The 17,117-nt window shown below is 33.5% G+C and overlaps 1 protein-coding gene across 1 annotated transcript; it reads right to left on the bottom strand.

Annotated features, from left to right (window-relative positions):
- Positions 1–394: 394 nt before the first annotated feature.
- Positions 395–3,720, bottom strand: LOC102622052 (calcium uptake protein, mitochondrial-like). The gene is made up of 7 exons (XM_025097873.2): positions 3,096–3,720; positions 2,730–2,797; positions 2,041–2,264; positions 1,783–1,866; positions 1,464–1,680; positions 1,010–1,306; positions 395–809 (listed from the first exon to the last, which is right to left on the bottom strand). The coding sequence occupies exons 1-7, from the start codon at positions 3,472–3,474 to the stop codon at positions 603–605; spliced, it is 1,476 nt and encodes a 491-aa protein (XP_024953641.2). The 5' UTR covers positions 3,475–3,720; the 3' UTR covers positions 395–602.
- Between the last annotated feature and the right edge of the window lie 13,397 nt (positions 3,721–17,117).

Below are 17,117 nucleotides of genomic sequence, written 5' to 3'. Positions count from 1 at the left end.
CAAGATTCTCAGTAAGTGCATTAATAATTTATTTTTTTCTGTGTTTTATTTCACTATTTTTTTAAACACAATTGTTTCCCAAATTACTGAGATTTTCGTGTTGATTTTGTTCTTGTTGTGCAGAGCATCATGGATGCAGTAAATGAAGCTATCGTTGAGGAGGAATTATTATTAATTACCAAATGAAGGAATTATTACTTTGCTTAACCAAAAAGGGTATTTTGGTCAATTTATTGCTCTACTAACAGTCAACATGTATTTATATTAACAGCACGGGAGGCAAGCAATGATACAAGGAAACTCACCATTTAAGTATTACACCAAATCTCGGGGGCCTTTCTTTTATAAAATCAACGTGTACGCATGCATTCATGCCTAAGAGACAACAGCTTAATTAATTATAAAAGCAATCCTTGTTTAGATTGTGATACCCTTGATCACTTAGAGATATTTAGTCAAAATACAAGGAATTAGTTTAATTAACTAAACTAAAAAAAGAGAATCAATTAAAGACCAACTTCTGTACAACAATAACATTCACATAGTTAGCTAGCTAATTAAGTTAATTCAATAAATTAATTAACTAAACAAGATTAAGTGGCCTAAAAAGAGCACTTGGTGGCCGTGGCACAGTTCTTCCAGCAGGTTATCAAACCCTTGAACCCTGGTTCTCTAGGCCGTGCAGTGTCCCTTTCTCGTCTTTGCAGAACTCTTACAAACTCATCTGGGCTTATACTTCCATCTCGATTTGTATCAAACACATGGAATATAACGTCCACCACATTATCACTGATGGAGATGCCACACACCTGTTACAGTTTCATGAGTTAATCAATTAAGCAATGCCATCATCATTCATATATTCAGCACCAAGAGATATACGTATGCTACACCTAGCTACAAAATTAATAAGCCTAGCTAGCCCAGTACTTGAATTTTCGTTTTTTAGAACACAAAAAAAAAAATCGTAAGGAAATTGATGAGAAAATAAATTAAATGCACGTTGAACCTTTGATGCTGCTCTTTGAAAATCCCTTTTTGTTAACACCCCATTAACTTTTCCGTAAGTGAAAATGGCCAGAGACAAGAACTGCAACTGCTTTCGAAGTTCAGCAAAATCTTTAAATTCCTTATATGTAATCCGAATGGGTCTGAGTTTTGGTTCATTGCCTATTTCATCAACCCGATCAAGCAACTTGTTTACTTGGCTAAGGTCAGCAGATGCCACTAACGATAATGCAAAATCTTTTGCTGATATGGTACCGCGTAGTTTGCAGTCATAATGTGCAAACTCCAACTGTAAAATCTGCAACAATTGTTTGAACATAAACATATGATGATGATGATGATGATAATAGGCGCTATTTTCTGTCAAAAATTATAAGATAATTAAAATTGCCATACACACACGCACACTCATATTTTTTAAGCTGAAATTGAAAAGTCTACTCTATCATGCATACTTCTTCATGCAAGTCTCTAAGGAATTGGACAAATCTTTCATGTCGTAGACAAGTCTGGCCATCTTTGCCAAAGAAGTATTCAATAACGCCCCCATTTTCCACAGACTGATCTGGAGCTTTGAACCCAACTCTGCGTCCATCTCTATGGCGAGCAGCTTGCTTGTTTTCGGATCGCATCAAATTCATCACTTTCTTGAATTCATCCCTGTCTATCTCTCTGTCAATTGATTGACATAAAAAGAAGCATCGTACAATTAATAATACAAATTCCCATCAAACCAACTTATTTAACACTATATGTACATAATTTCTGACTCACCCATTGTTGTTAAGGTCAAACATTTTAAATGCTACTGAAAAGCTTGATTCTGGAATGCTGAGTAGGGTAACAAACAATATGTATCTGCAGGCATGGGCACATAAAATTAGTTAAGAAACATAAAACAAATTAACATATATTTATATATATGTATGTAATGGTATAAGAAGAATCACAATCTCATTCTCATAATTGCTTGTAGTTGTAAATTAGGCTCTTAATCACAGAGACAATTAATTATTTAGTATTGGTTCTTACTCAGGGAAAGATATGAGACCATCATTGTTAGTGTCAAAAAGCATGAAAAATTTGGAGGGGGCACAGAGTAATTCCCCAGGTACCCGTTCGCCTCTTAAGAATCCCTCTCTGACTCGAGTTGATTCAGATGGAGGAAACACAGGAACAATTGCTCGCATCAAGTCTGCTGGTGTCATAAGCACATCTCCTCCAGGGGTTCGAAATGATGCAAAATACTCGAAAACCTTAAGAGCAAGCAAAGCAAGAGATCATATTCATATTAGTAACTTGTAATGAATATATAATACATCAATCTCCGAGCTCAGTGGATGTCTTTTAGCAATTTAATTGGAGAGTTGGTGCTACTAATCATATATGTACAATGCTGCATTTTTCAAAATGATAAAAATTAGTAATTAAGAAAATATGTAACCAAAGGCCAATTACTAACAAAATTAACAAGCAAATGGGAAGAGGCTACTCCGTAGTAGAGCTAAAGAGAATGAATGTGGTTGATATTTTATTGAACGTACATGAATCAAATTGCTTATTTTTATGATTATTCACGTTCGCGGTATTACAATCTCCATTGGCAGTTCAAATGTCAATAAGCTCTCTTGAATTGCTTTCGTCAATTAGCCATTAATTAATTGATAAAAAATCCCTGTTTCCTTGCAGCATATACTGATGGATGGAAGTTGCAGGCATACCTTTTCAGGGGGACTTTGCATCCTTATCCGTTTTTCATAATTGAAAAACACTCTTCTCCTGTATGAATCTGCAGTATCGGACAAAATGATATACACATAGTTAACAACATCCTCTTCTCTATTCTGATTTTTTAACTTCTTCATTCCTAATCCTACCTGATTTCCAAGATCTTCATGGCTAATTACAGTTTAGCTCAGAAACTAAATAATTTTTACTCCATACGTATCTATCTTAATACAAACATTATGCACAAGAAGAAAATGTTGGGTTGATTAAAGTGCATGGTTGTTTATAACTACACACACACACACACACACACACACCAAATTTAATTAAGATGTCTGACAGTTACACTAGATAGCTACCTCCAAAGAGGAACCTGCGACTCTTCTCGGGATTAATAGAATGTTGAAACTGATCTTCATCTTCGACCCAAGTGTCTTTGGAAGAATCAACGAAAGACAAGATGGAATTTACGTTAGAATTAGTGGAAAACCAATACCCAAATCCCAAGCTTAATGAACCGGCTGCTGCAACTGCAACCACTACCCCAGTCCTAGAGGAGACGATTCTTAAAAATGTCTCATTACCTTCATCACCGTATCCAAACCCTCGCCATGAAGATGATAATGCACGGGCAATAATCAGCCTCTGATTATTATTATTATTATTATTACAATTATTATTGGCAAGAATGCGAGGGATCAAAGCTGAGGATTTTCTAAGTGAAGGCCGAGAAAACATAGTATATTTGCTTAATTAATTAATGTTAAAGACTTTAATTTGTTTGAGTATTGTCCTAACTGATATCTCAAACAGAGTGACTGTTGCACGATTAACAAATTAAAGGATATCTCATAAAATGAAATAAAAATAAAACTAAAAAAACATATTAAAGGATATAATACAATTTTTTGAGAGACATGGATTGAAGTACGGATTGTTTTGACCGAGAAAGAAGGTTTTTTTTTTTTTTCAATGAATTAAGTTTTTGACCGAGACTTTGCTTGTAACGGCTTCTCCAAAAGTTAGGTTACATATGTACATACATACATACATACATACATACGTACGTACATATGTACATACATACATACATACATACATATATATATATATATATAGTGTAATATAGGATAGAGATTTTGTGTCTAAAGACTTATATTTTTGTTGAATATTGTTTGTGTGGTGAGTGTTACCTCTGGGTGCCTCGGTAGTATTTGGTCGTAAGTCCCGATTTGGTTGAAGGGCAGTAAAACCAATTCTTAGCCTTGGATTGTAGCCATACCGACAAGACTAAAACTTAGATATAGGTCCTAACCCATGGATTCTCTACTCTGGAGAGCATCATCATTTTCTAGCTCTTCCTCTGGAAGAACTAGTGATTCAAAGAATGTTATGAATTCTGAAGAATTTGTAATTAAATACTTTAATAAAGCAATTGATAATTGAGATTACCAAAGGTTAATAAAGAAATGATTTATAAAACAAAAAAGCTTGATTTTTTAAAGAATGATTCTGTAATAAAAACTGAAGAACGTGACATAACCCTTTCAAAGCCTTTTGAAACAATTCATTTATTTTCAAAACAATCTTTAAAGAAATTAAGAGATAAAAATTTTAATTATATTCACATCGGCTTAATACAAGTCGGCATAAAACCCCTTACTAAAGAAGGACTTAATACTTCCATACTTGCTGTCCTAAGAGATGAGCGATTCATCTCTTTTGATGATTCTTTACTAAGTAGTATAGAATCAAGTCTTTGTAAAGGACCCATTTCATTTAATTGTTATCCAAACATAACGATTTCCTTAAAAGACAAGAACATTTTAAAAAAACATGATTTTACAAATCAAAACCCACAATTATGATATGATTGAGGGATCTATTCTAGTAGCCTTGATTTATAAAATTTCTTACAAAGCCATGATTTCTGCGTTTAGCATGCAACATAAATTCCAGTCAAAAAGAGATGAGACTCTTCTCTTACAGACTGACCTATCTAAAACCAACACTGTTATTCTAAAACCAATCCAATGGAAAGACGTCAATCTTCTAGACGAATGGATTCTTGAAGGAGCCACTGCTCCAGTAATTCCAAAACAACTTGAGCCAAATACAGAGTTGCAAAATGTGACTCAGTATTCAGATGGTAAAGTTAAATTATCCTTTCGGAGATCTACATCATCCAGATTCTCTGATAAAGATTCATGTTCAAGCATTCCTTCATTGGAAAGAAAATTTTTAAAAATACCTTCTGTTATAAATTTCCCTTTCCAACCTGTAAAGAGTCAACCTAGGTTTTCCACTTCGGATATACCTAGTTCCTCTATTCACTCTGTTGACTATACCACTAGTGTTCCACACCCAATCTACACTAGCAGTCAACATGAACAAAGACAAGAAAAGAAGGAACCTTCTCCTCCAACTTCTCCTACATTTTCTGCTGTCACAGAAAATGTGATAAATGTTATTGAAAAAGATTTTGAACTGGATAAAACTCTCCTCCATAATGATTTTTATTCAGATAATAATAAAGAAAAAAGAATTTGGTTTTTTAAACATTTTCTAAATCAAAGAAAAGAAATTCAAGAGATATATTATGAATTTGTAAATTCACATAAAATTCATATATTGTTTTTTGATTGGTTTGAGATATATTCTTCGAATAACAACATTTCTTATCCTTTTAAAGAATCGAACCCAATTACTGTCAGGAAGAAAATCCCTGAGTGGAATCTTTCTGATAGCAATAGAGTCATAGAATCTGAGCATCCACCTCTTAGGAGTTTAGCTATAAACCACGGTGAACCTCCTGTTGAGATTAGAGCATCACCTTATAAAATCCCTAAACCAAATGATTCTGATGCGAATTTAAGTAGTATTATTCAACAGAATAATTTCTGTAATACTAACTTAAATACAATAGGAAAACAGTTGACTAGGATAGAAAGCCAATTCCAAAGGACAACCATAGCTGTTTCTCCTATTAGCACAAAATCGGATTCTGACAAAAAGCTTAAGGAACATATTTTCAAACCTTTTCAGGTTTCGAAAACTAACCAAAAGCTAGTTCAAGAATCAAAATCGGATTTTGCTAAAGCCATTAGAGACCAATTAGATAGATTAGAAGTTTCTTCTTCTTCTTCTAAGGTCCATATAGCCCCAAATAGTGCTCAATCTAGCAAGATTGGTGTACTAGAACATGACAATGTTTCTATAGCCTCTTCAGATATAGAAGCATTTAAAGATGAACCATCTGCTCCTAAAGCCAACAAAATCCATTGGGAATTAGCCTTACCTATTGTCAAGACTCCACCAGATCTAGCTATAGATAATAGACCGAGTGCTTTAAATCAATCGCGATTTAATGCATCTTCTGTCTATGAGTGGAATATTGATGGTATGTCTGAGTACAACATCTTAGGATTGTTGCAACAGATGACCATGACAGCTAATGCCTATAAAACACAAGCGGGAACTTCTGATAGAGCCACAGCAGAAATTCTCGTTGCTGGTTTTACTGGTCAACTTAAAGGTTGGTGGGATCATATTCTCACTAAACAACAACAATTAGATATCCTAAATTCCATTCAAGTTGATGAGAATGGAGCCCCCATTCTTGATGAATTCAATAGTCCAATTCAGGGTGTTATTGCTACCCTAATTTTGACTATATCCCTTCATTTCATAGGTGACCCTTCGCACCTTAGGGATAAGAACGCGGAGTTACTACACAATCTAAGGTGTAGGAAACTTAGTGAATTCCAAAGCTATAAAACCACATTCTTTACCAGACTTTTCCTTAGGGATGATGCAAATCATATAACTTGGAAGGAGAAATTCATTGTAGGTTGACCGACCCTACTAGGAGAAAAGGTTATGAATTCCATTAAAGCCCTGTATGACAACTGTATTCCTTATGACGAGCTTACCTATGGTGAACTTGTCAGTTTTGTCAACAAATAAGGTTTAAAGATTTGTCAATATTTGAAGTTACAGAAACGACTAAAATGGGAGCTTATGAAATCTAAGCAAGAATTAGGTAGTTTCTGTAAATAATTCAAGTATGACCCTTTTAAAACTTCTACTTCTAAGGATTGTAATGGTAAGTGTTCTTCGAAACCTTATAAAAAACATTACAAATCAAAAAGTCATAGGAAACCCTTTCAAGATTTTAGAGAACTTTCTTATAAGAAACCCTCGAGGCCTTATAAAAAGCCCAACTTCTCTAAAAAGAAAGAGTTTATAGCCAAACCAAAAACCTCTTTTAACTACAAAGAAGCCACATGTTACAAATGTGAAAAGAAAGGCCATACTGTAAAATTTTGTCGTATGAGCAAAAAGCTCCATGAGCTTGGCCTAGACGAAGAGATATTTTCTAAAGTTGCCCAGTTACTAATAGAGTCCTCTGACTCTGAGTCTTCCATGACGGGAGATAGCGAACCTCTACAGGTTGATGAGTTAAATGACTCTGAATCTGTTTCTTCTAGTGATTCCGACACCAGTAATTCATATTCTTATTTAAAGAAAATCAATGTTTTGACCAAAGACCAAGAAACCTTTCTTGAGCTTGTTAAACATATGTCTTATCCGAATCTTCAAAAGGAATACCTTGATAAACTTTTAAAAACCCTAGATTCTTCTAATAAAGCAGAAACTTCTAAAGTTCCAATTATTAAAAAGAATTCTTACGATCTCACTGAAATTTTGGGTAAAAAGAAACCAAAGAAAATAATCCCCAATATCCAAGATCTTCAAGAAGAAATCAAAGAAATCAAACTTGAGATTAAAGAATTAAAAGAAAAACAAAAGAGTGATTCTAAAACCATTCAACTTCTCTTGCAAAAACAATTAGAAGATAATTCTGATAAAGAAGTTGAATCCGATGGTGATAATGAACAAAATCTTGAAAACATCGAATCTATACCCAATGATTTTCTGTTTGTTTTAAAACAAATCACTACCAGAAAATATTTGATTAAAATCACTTTAATCTTTTCTAAAGATTTTGAAATTGACACCATTGCCCTCTTTGACACTGGTGCCGATTTAAATTGCATTAAAGAGGATATCGTCCCTAAAAAATTTCATGAAAAGACAAAGGAAAAACTGTCAGCCGCCAATAATTCAAAACTAAAAATTAAATCAAAAGTTGATGCCTCAGTGCATAACAATGGTTTTGAATTCCGAACTTCCTTTCTTCTTACAAATGACATACACCATACTGTCATTTTAGAAACTCCGTTTATAAATCTTATCACCCCATATACTGTCAATTATGATAGTATATCTTTTAAAGCAAAAGACCAAAAACTTGTTTTCCCTTTTATTGAGAAACCAAAAACAAGAAACTTAAATATTGTTAAAGCTTGTTTTGTTTACCAGAACCAAATCAATGTCATACTTAAATCTAAACAAAATAAATATGCGCTGTTTACAAAGAATTGAAAGCCAATTACAAAAAGACTTTATACAAAGAAAAATCTCTGATTTTAAAGATCTCATTGAAAAAGAAATATGCGCTGATTTACCATCTGCTTTTTGGAACAGAAAACAACATTTCGTAGATTTGCCTTATGAAAATTCTTTTGATGAAAAACAAATACCCACTAAAGCTCGTCCAATCCAAATGAACATGGAATTGGAACAACACTGTAAAAATGAGATAAAAGATTTAGAAACTAAAGGACTCATTGTAAAATCTAGATCCCCATGGTCTTGTGCCGCTTTTTATGTAAATAAAAATTCCGAAATAGAAAGAGAAACACCAAGACTTGTAATAAATTACAAACCCTTAAATAAAGCATTAAAATGGATTAGATATCTCATACCTAATAAAAAAGATTTGCTCCAGAAATTGTGTTCTGCCTTTATTTTTTCAAAATTTGACATGAAATCTGATTTTTGGCGAATTCAAATACACCTTAAAGACCGTTATAAAACTGCATTTATTGTTCCTTTTGGACAGTACGAATGGACTGTAATGCCATTTGGACTAAAAAATGCACCCTCAGAATTTCAAAGAATCATGAATGATATTTATAATCCTTTTTCTGAGTTTTGCATTATTTATATAGACGATGTGTTGATTTTTTCTCAAACAATTGATCAGCATTTCAAACATTTAAAAACCTTTTACCTTGCCACTAGAAAGGCTAGCCTAACCATTTCTTGTTCTAAAGTCTCATTGTTTCAAACAAAAGTCAGATTCCTTAGTCACTATATTTCTAAATGAACTATTACACCTATTGAGCGATCACTTTTATTTTAAAATGTTTTATTCATGGAAGATGGTTTTTACCACACTGATCATTTTCAAGCAATTTCAAATATTTTTCCTAAGGGATGGTTTTTCAAACCTTGGGACTTAACAAAGCCCCAGTGTTATTATCAAAGCATTTTGGAGTCTACTGAGTCTGTAAAATTTAAACATTTCTTCCTTAGCGAAGCCCATATAGAACCAGCCTACTCCACTGCCACTATCCTAAAGGTTTTGAGCCCAAAACAATGGGGAGACCAACTCCATAAACTAAAACTCTTCCCTGCCAATTTTCAAATGCGTTTGCCACACTACCTGTCCTATTCTTATTGGGACTATCAACAGGCTTGGTTTAACACATTTTTTATCCAAAACCCAAAGAGAACCCATTTTTGGTTATTTTTCTTCAACTCAAAAATAATCGTCCAAAGCCTTCCAAACTGGTTCCAGCAGTGGTGGAATTATTTCGGCCCATGCCCTGAAATCCTCACCCAAAATGCCATCCAGTGCCTAAATCTTTTTCAAACCCATTATGTACCTACAGAATCTGAGAAACGATTTCCTCCTTTTCTCTGCTTCTGTACAAATTTCTTTCTTCCCCGGATATGGATGTGGAACTTCCGATACCATCCACAAGATGCCCAACTAATTTTACAAAGAACCTTTAAAGTCAAATGGTGGTCAAAATTTGATGAACAGTCCAAATTGACTGTTAATATGATCAAAAATTGGCTCTCCTCTAAAAACCTTCTACACCCAACCATCAAAGATATTAAAGCCTAAGGAACCTTCCTTACCCAAATATCCAAAACCCACTCTATATTGGCAAGTGCCAAAACAGAAGAAGAATATTTTAAAGTCATGGAATAGCTGCTTGCATCTAGATCTAAGCCATCTGTTGCCAGCTCATCCGACAACGAAAGTGCAGAGCCCTTTATATCCCTTGGTGACGACAATGAAGACGACTGTTTCGGGATCTTCCCTCCAACAAAGCACTAAAATATTATTTGTAATTATTTGTACTATTTCTTTCTCGTTGATGTAAAAAAAAAAAAGTAAAATTGTTTGTAATTATTTTGTCGGGTGGTCCTCTGGACACAAGTGAGAGCGCACATGTCTCTTCACCCGAATATTTTTAAAGCTACAGTTTCGCTACAGTGATGAAGCTACAGTTTCGCTACAATGATGAAGCTACAGATTCGCTACAGACTCGCTACAGTTAAAGATCCAGTCTTTGTATTTAAACCGGGAGAAAGACTTAGACTCCTCAGATTTTTTAAATTCTATTTTTTTTTCTTTCTTTCTTTCTTTCTTCTTCCTCTCTCTTTCTCTCTCTCCCTGGGAATCAGGAATCGGAAGACAACAAGGAAATTTTCCTGTCTTCAGATTAATTTCTCATTTCTTCTGTAATACTTTTCTTTAAAGAAGAACAAAGCAAGAAAAATCAAATGTAAGATTTGTAATTCCTTTTATAGTTTGTAATAAATTTAAAGTTCTGTATGTTTAAATTTCTGCAATTTAATTTCCGTAATTTGTTTTAAAGCATTTAAATTTCAGTATTTTAAATTTTTATGCATGCTTTGCAGACTGATTTGTATCAGATCTATCATATAAATTGTTACGTTCCTCAGAAGCAAGGAGACCGGATCTCTGTCTTCTGTTTTATCTTCTTTTCGCCCTCCAACCATTCAGAGTATTATGTCTGGGATCCAGATCTAATACTATCTATGAGCCTTTAGATCTGTTGCTAGGCTTGCTAAAGAAAACATTTTCTGCTTAAAGATTGTAAAGAAATTTAAAAGGGTATATCGGCTGGAAAACAGAACGTGCGAGATATTGATCTGTTCTAAGTCAGATCTGGTCTCAAAGGCAGATTAAGTTCTGCATCGATCTGGTCACAATGCCACGTACCTATTAAAAAAATTGGTTAGTTTATTTATTGCAATATTAAAGTTTAAATTTTAAATTCTGCATAATCACATCCATCCTTCGATCCTAGCCTATTCTAGTAGTTTTCTGACTCAGAATCTTAAAGTACAAAAAAAATCTGGAAAATCTTTAAAACCGTGGAGTTTTAATGGTTTAAAACTTAAAACGTTTAAACCGCACGGTTTATGTATTTTCTCGAACTCTCCTGCATTTTAAAATTCTAAATTGGAATATTTCTAATACACACACACACACATACGAAGAGTGTCAGTAAAATAAAAAATATATAAATTTATATATATTGCACATTGTATTTTAACACTAATATTCTTTTTGAAACCTCAATTCCTTTATAGTTTAATTATATTATTTGAAAATAAAGTGAGTCCATTGAATCAAAGTCCTATATACAAGGATTTGATTGACATCCTCATTTTAACGAATCGAGAATATTCTTACTAGAGAATGATTATATATATATAGCTTTTCTAGTACAAACACCCTTATTTTTCTTTCGTTTAGACACTATTAAACCATATAACTTAATAGAGTCAACTTTTAATAAAGCTATAAAAAAAAACTTAAATTATATATGATTATCCAATACACAATTATCCAACACACAAAATACTTGCAACACAACATAATGAATCACAAATACTAATATAAAAAACAAACTAATCCAATATTTGCGGCCATCTTCTTTCTCATCGTTCAATTCTTCTTTAGTAAAAAGTTCTTCTTCAGGAACTCCACCTAACAAAAATTAAAAAAAAATGTTAAAATAAATAGTAAAGTAAAAACAATTAGTAATTGATTTTATAAAGAATTGATAATGTAATTATATGTGTGTGTGTGTGTGTGATTCATAAAGTTGCAATTCTTCTTTTGCATGTTTATTTATTTTCGGCAAAGTTACAATTTGCAATAATTGATCTTCAAGTTGATGGAAAGATGCTGCTTGTAGGGCAGTGAGGACTGAGGATGAAAAGATGTGATCTCGTTTCTCAACTTTCCATTCTTAGTTGGTGGAAAGTATTTCATAAAAAATTTGTCAACCAAATCATTCCATGTTGTGATAGAGTCTAGCGATAAAAAATTTGTCAACCAAAAAATTTGTCAACTAAATTCAACCATGCTCTTACTTGATCTCTCAAAGAAAACGAGAAAAGTCTAAGTCACAATGCTTCCTGCAATGCTTCATCAATGTTGAAAGCATCACTTACTTCCAAAAACAACTTAAGGAGTATATGAAAATCTTCAAATGGCAGCCCATTGAATTGTCCCACTATTCGAAGCATCTGAAACATCATTGGTTTGAGCTCAAAGTTATCAGCTTGCACTTCGAGTCTAACTATTCCAAGGTTTATAACTTGAGGAGTCAACATTGCATAGTCTCTAATGACTCTGTCTCTATCATCTGCCATATGAATAATGTTGTTTCCTGGTGGCCCATTCTGACCACCGGGTTCATTCACTAGTTGTATTTCTCCTCGAGGGTTCAAATTCCCCATATCTTGTAAATCATCCATTGTTATAGCAACTTTTAAATCCTTTTGCTCTTTTCTTAATCTCCATGTGGCTCTTTCCATTTCTGGATCGAACTGAAATTCAATAAGTTTATATTTGCGCATGCAAGGGTTTCCTATCAACAAAATAAACAAATTAAAACAAAATAAAATAATTAGCACCGTTTAAGATTAATTTCACAAATCATAATGAACAATTAATCCCCGACAACGGCGCCAAAAAATTGGTGTATGTAATCTCTAATGTTATTGTTGTCAATGTGCAAGTGTACACAACAAGTAATATACTGATGAATATTCAAATCGTCTCCACATGGATTAATGTTATCAAACTTACTACAACAATTTTAACAGTGCAGTTTTGTTTCAATTGAAAATATAGCAACTAATAAAACTAATATAATAATTAAAATGAAAATGCAATAAATAGAAAAAATGCAGTAAAGAAAATTCTTACGCCAAACACAAGGATAAAACCAACAGGAATGAAGTAGTTGAGTGAATAAACTCACTTAATGGTGTTGACTATTATTTTACTTATAGTATTATTGCTACAACATTGGGCAAAATCTCTCATACATCCTCAACTATTGCCTTTTGGATATCTTATATCTAATGCAACCTAACAGTGACCAATTGTTACACCAACATCAAATATAGCATTAAACGATTTAGATTCTATTTGCCCAACAAAGTAAATCATTATGTTTAGTTCATCACCAATTTTAGATCGAGCAGATTAATCTTACTCAACTTGGAAAACCCAATCTAAAACCAAATATTGTCTTAGTGAAATCCACTAATTCAGACCTTTTTTAGGCTCTTTCTTAGCTAATATCTCTAAATGGGTGGTTAGCCGAAATAGAGAATAAAAATAAATCAATTAAGACAAAATATTATAGCAAACACCGAGCAACACACTTATGTTAGTCAAACATCCATTAAGTTCATTTATCACTCAACTACAATCAAATTTAGCTTATGATTTGCAATAGCAAAATAAATAAAATAATTTCAACCATCAAATACATCCCCATAATAAATTAGAAAACAAGAAAATACAAAGAATGATTGATTTTCTAATTGATCTCTGTAATTTTTCTTCTGTGATAGCCCTCAATCTCTCCCTTGAATTCTGTTTTCTTGTTGTTTCTTTTCGGTTTTTCTCTTTGGTTGATGGCTCCCCTCTTCCTTGCATGTGTGCTCCTTTTATAGTTGAAAATTAGGGCAACCGTAAGTTTAGGGCACGTATTTTTTAGATTTAAAAACTTCATTCCGCAATTTTCTAAGTATCTTGCGCGAAATTTTCTCTATCAATGCTTTAGGATTGCTACAGTAATGGATGCTACAGCAACGACTATAACATCTGGACTGTTTCAGACTTGTTTCAAATCTTTTATAGCTAAGTTCTTTTCTTATTTTTGCAAGCATATTGCAATAACATTCATTTCTTAAAATTTGAGCTTCCGATCACCTGCAATTATGCATTAAATTTAAGCACACAAATTAAACTAAAATAGATGTTTATGAAAAATATAACTAAAATGCAATGAAAACATGTCATTTGCTCTCTAAGTAATCATGTTTTAAGTTTAAAAGTGTCATGATAACTCTTATTTCATAGAGTTATTAGACACAAAATTAAGTTTGGAAGGGCAAAGCACTCTTTGTCAAATAACTTGAAACGACAATTTTTGTTGTTTACGAAGGAAAAAAGAAATAGAATACAAAAATTGTTTTTTTTTGGGGGGGGGGGGGGGGAATAGAAGATTAATAATATAACCCCACGTGTCAATTTAGGGCTTACAAAGTCACCAAGAGGAGATTGGCCTAAGTTGGGTATTCCCAACAATTGAAATAGTGCACAGATTCTCCGATATCGAAGGCAAACCAATTAAAGAAAATCCCTAAAATATCGAGGAATCAATAAGGAGATATTCTGTTGAAAAAGAGAAGGCAAAAACCAGTCACATTAGTAAAATAGCCAAACCCAAAAACAGTTGGAAAAATTTATCCTTAATTGACACGCCAGCCATCACAAGACAGCCTCTGCAAAGGCACATTGGACCACCCAACAGAGTCTAACACGTGTAAGTATGGACAAATTGTATAAATGACGCACATACTTGCCCTCCAAGCATGCGCCCAAGGCTCCAACGGTCACAAAAACCAAAAGTCAGGAATATCCTTTATGCAAATAGAGAAATTACCAATACAAATGTGTCAGGTGGCATGGTGGTCAGGCACCCCAAGGCACTCAACAAAAAGATGTTTAGGTTTTGTTTTTCTCATTCATTCATGATACCCAAACAACACGACGCAAAGGCTTTCTTTAACCTCTAGCCACCTCCAGACCATTACTAAGAACTTGCTAGCTCTTAACCTCAAAAACCAACCCAACACTAACTTGAGTATCGGAATGCGGTCGCCAACCATTTGCTAGCTCAACCTCTAACTTTTGTTCTTTTTTTTGCTAGTTCAAAACAGTTTTTCAAGCCAACTCTCTCCATATTTGAACTCCGCATAACCTTTCCACCTCTTCCAATCTTTCTCAAGCTCCACAGGAAGCTAAAAACAATCAATACACCTCAATTATGCAAGGCACCACTTCACCTTAATATATATTTATTGTATTTAGCCAGGTTTTCCCTTTTTCTTTCACCCAAAAATCTACTTAAAACAAGAATATCTCTTTATGGGTGGTCCAATGCAATTGATAATTGGAAGCACAACCTATAGCTAGTTTTAAGAAAGGCTAACGTTCCCATGGTCTGCAAAATGGGTAGAAGTAGTGTTTATTTGTCTTTCAAAGTGCTTTTAGTTTAGTTTATAAAAAAAAAAGAGGGAACCACTTTCAATTTCTTGCCATGATGTATAAGATCAAACAGTAGTATAATGTTATGAGGTTCATTCTAATAAATCACATTACCCTAATCACACAAAATCTATTTATTATAGTCTTTTCGTTTGGTTTTTCAGAAAATAATGATATTTATGTATATTGATGTCTTAAAGACAATTGAGTAGGGATAAGGCATGCATGCCTTTAGTACCAACCCAATCCAACCCAACTCCATCCAACCAAAATTTGATTTTTAATGCTCTCCACCCTTCTTAGGCTCCTATCATTCTGTCTTGTCATTTCTTATCTATTCTATGAAGTATTCATTTCATTTTTCAACCCCACACTAAAAGAAACACACAAAAGGTAATGGGCGCGAACCTAAGAATTTTGATCCTCACTCAAGTTGAAGTTTGATAATGACATGAGATCAACTTTTTAAAACATTTTTTTGTTTTGGCCATTCTTATTGTATTTTTGCACAAATATTTAGCAACTATTGCTAGTCACAATAATGTAATGTGATGTATCATCTCACCCTTGGGGGGCTCTCTTTGTCGTTATTAAGCTTTGGAAGGTGGATTAATTCTGCTTTTAACTTTTATTCAAAAGGAAAGGGTTACAACTACATAGGGAAAGTGGTATATATAATATGACGGATTCTGATCTGGCAAGTGCCATTACTCGTCGTACAACACATGTCCAATTCCCATTTTGAGTAGGGTTGGCAAAGCCCGGGTCCAGGTCTAGATATGGCAATGCACTGCAACTTTTAGACACTCTGGTCGGGTTTAAAAAGCCCAACACTGGGCTGGGTTTTTTAATCCGGGTTTTATACCCAGATTTTATTTTATTTTAGGATTATATTTTTTAATTTTTTTGAAATTGTGTAATTTTTAAATTTGTTTCAATGAAATTGGACATGAAAATATAAACTTTAAATGTCTAAAACTTTACATATATATAATAGATGAGTCAAATAAATATAATTATTTAAAATAATATATTTATAATATTTTTTCAACAAAATTTGGGTTTCGGACCGGATACTAGGTTTATCAGATGATGCTCAGGACTGGCCCGACTCGACTTCATCCTCAAATTACATAAGTCCAATCTGAGTTTAGATCGGGCGGGTATTTTTAACACATCTAATTTTGAGAGCTGTATAACGAGACCAACAACTCTCCCAATGAAAGAAATGTAATAAGAGCCACGACTCTCCTAAGGAGAGTTGACCACGTGGTCCTTTACTTATCAAATTGCCTTTTATTATAAAGTAATGCTAAAGAGAGAAAGAGAAGAGAATTTTGCGCTCTCTCTACCTAGAAGAGAATTTTGCGCTCTCTCTACCTAGCTCACTCTCTTTCTTTTATTATAAAGTAATGCTAAAGAGAGAAAGAGAAGAGAATTTTGCGCTCTCTCTACCTAGAAGAGAATTTTGCGCTCTCTCTACCTAGCTCACTCTCTTTCTTTTCAACACACTTTCTCTCGTATTTCTCTCTATATTTTTCTTTACTATATGACTTCATCATGATCATGTTGATGTTGACTGCTCGGCCAACATATGGAACTATTAATGTTTAGGCGATGAGCAAACAGTATTTCAAAGTTCCGTTTCCGTGCCTGTTCCGTTTTTTGTTTTGATTTTAAAGCATATTACAGTAAGTACGGCAAACATCTTTCACTTTAAAATTTGGTAAAATATTCCTATCTTTTTATGCATTAATTTGTTGTTTTTCAGAGATACTTTACCACAAAAAATAGATTCTGGTTCTACTACGTGATCTTACTCTTATCAGATGCACCCATATAAAAGAAG

The sequence above is a fragment of the Citrus sinensis genome, chromosome 9 (genome assembly GCF_022201045.2).
Source record: "Citrus sinensis cultivar Valencia sweet orange chromosome 9, DVS_A1.0, whole genome shotgun sequence".
In the NCBI taxonomy this organism is placed as follows: Eukaryota; Viridiplantae; Streptophyta; class Magnoliopsida; order Sapindales; family Rutaceae; genus Citrus; species Citrus sinensis.
The sequence above is the reverse complement of the archived record's forward strand: the minus strand, read 5'-3'. Positions and strand labels throughout refer to the sequence as shown.

Bases quoted from the DNA above. Each gene is read 5' to 3' on its own strand.
- LOC102622052 (XM_025097873.2), bottom strand. From the start codon at position 3,474: ATGTTTTCTCGGCCTTCACTTAGAAAATCCTCAGCTTTGATCCCTCGC. The intron at 1,867-2,040 runs GTAAGAACCAAT...CCATGCCTGCAG, and splicing joins GGTCTCATATCTTTCCCTGA to ATACATATTGTTTGTTACCC. The intron at 810-1,009 runs GTTCAACGTGCA...AAACTGTAACAG, and splicing joins TTCAAAGAGCAGCATCAAAG to GTGTGTGGCATCTCCATCAG.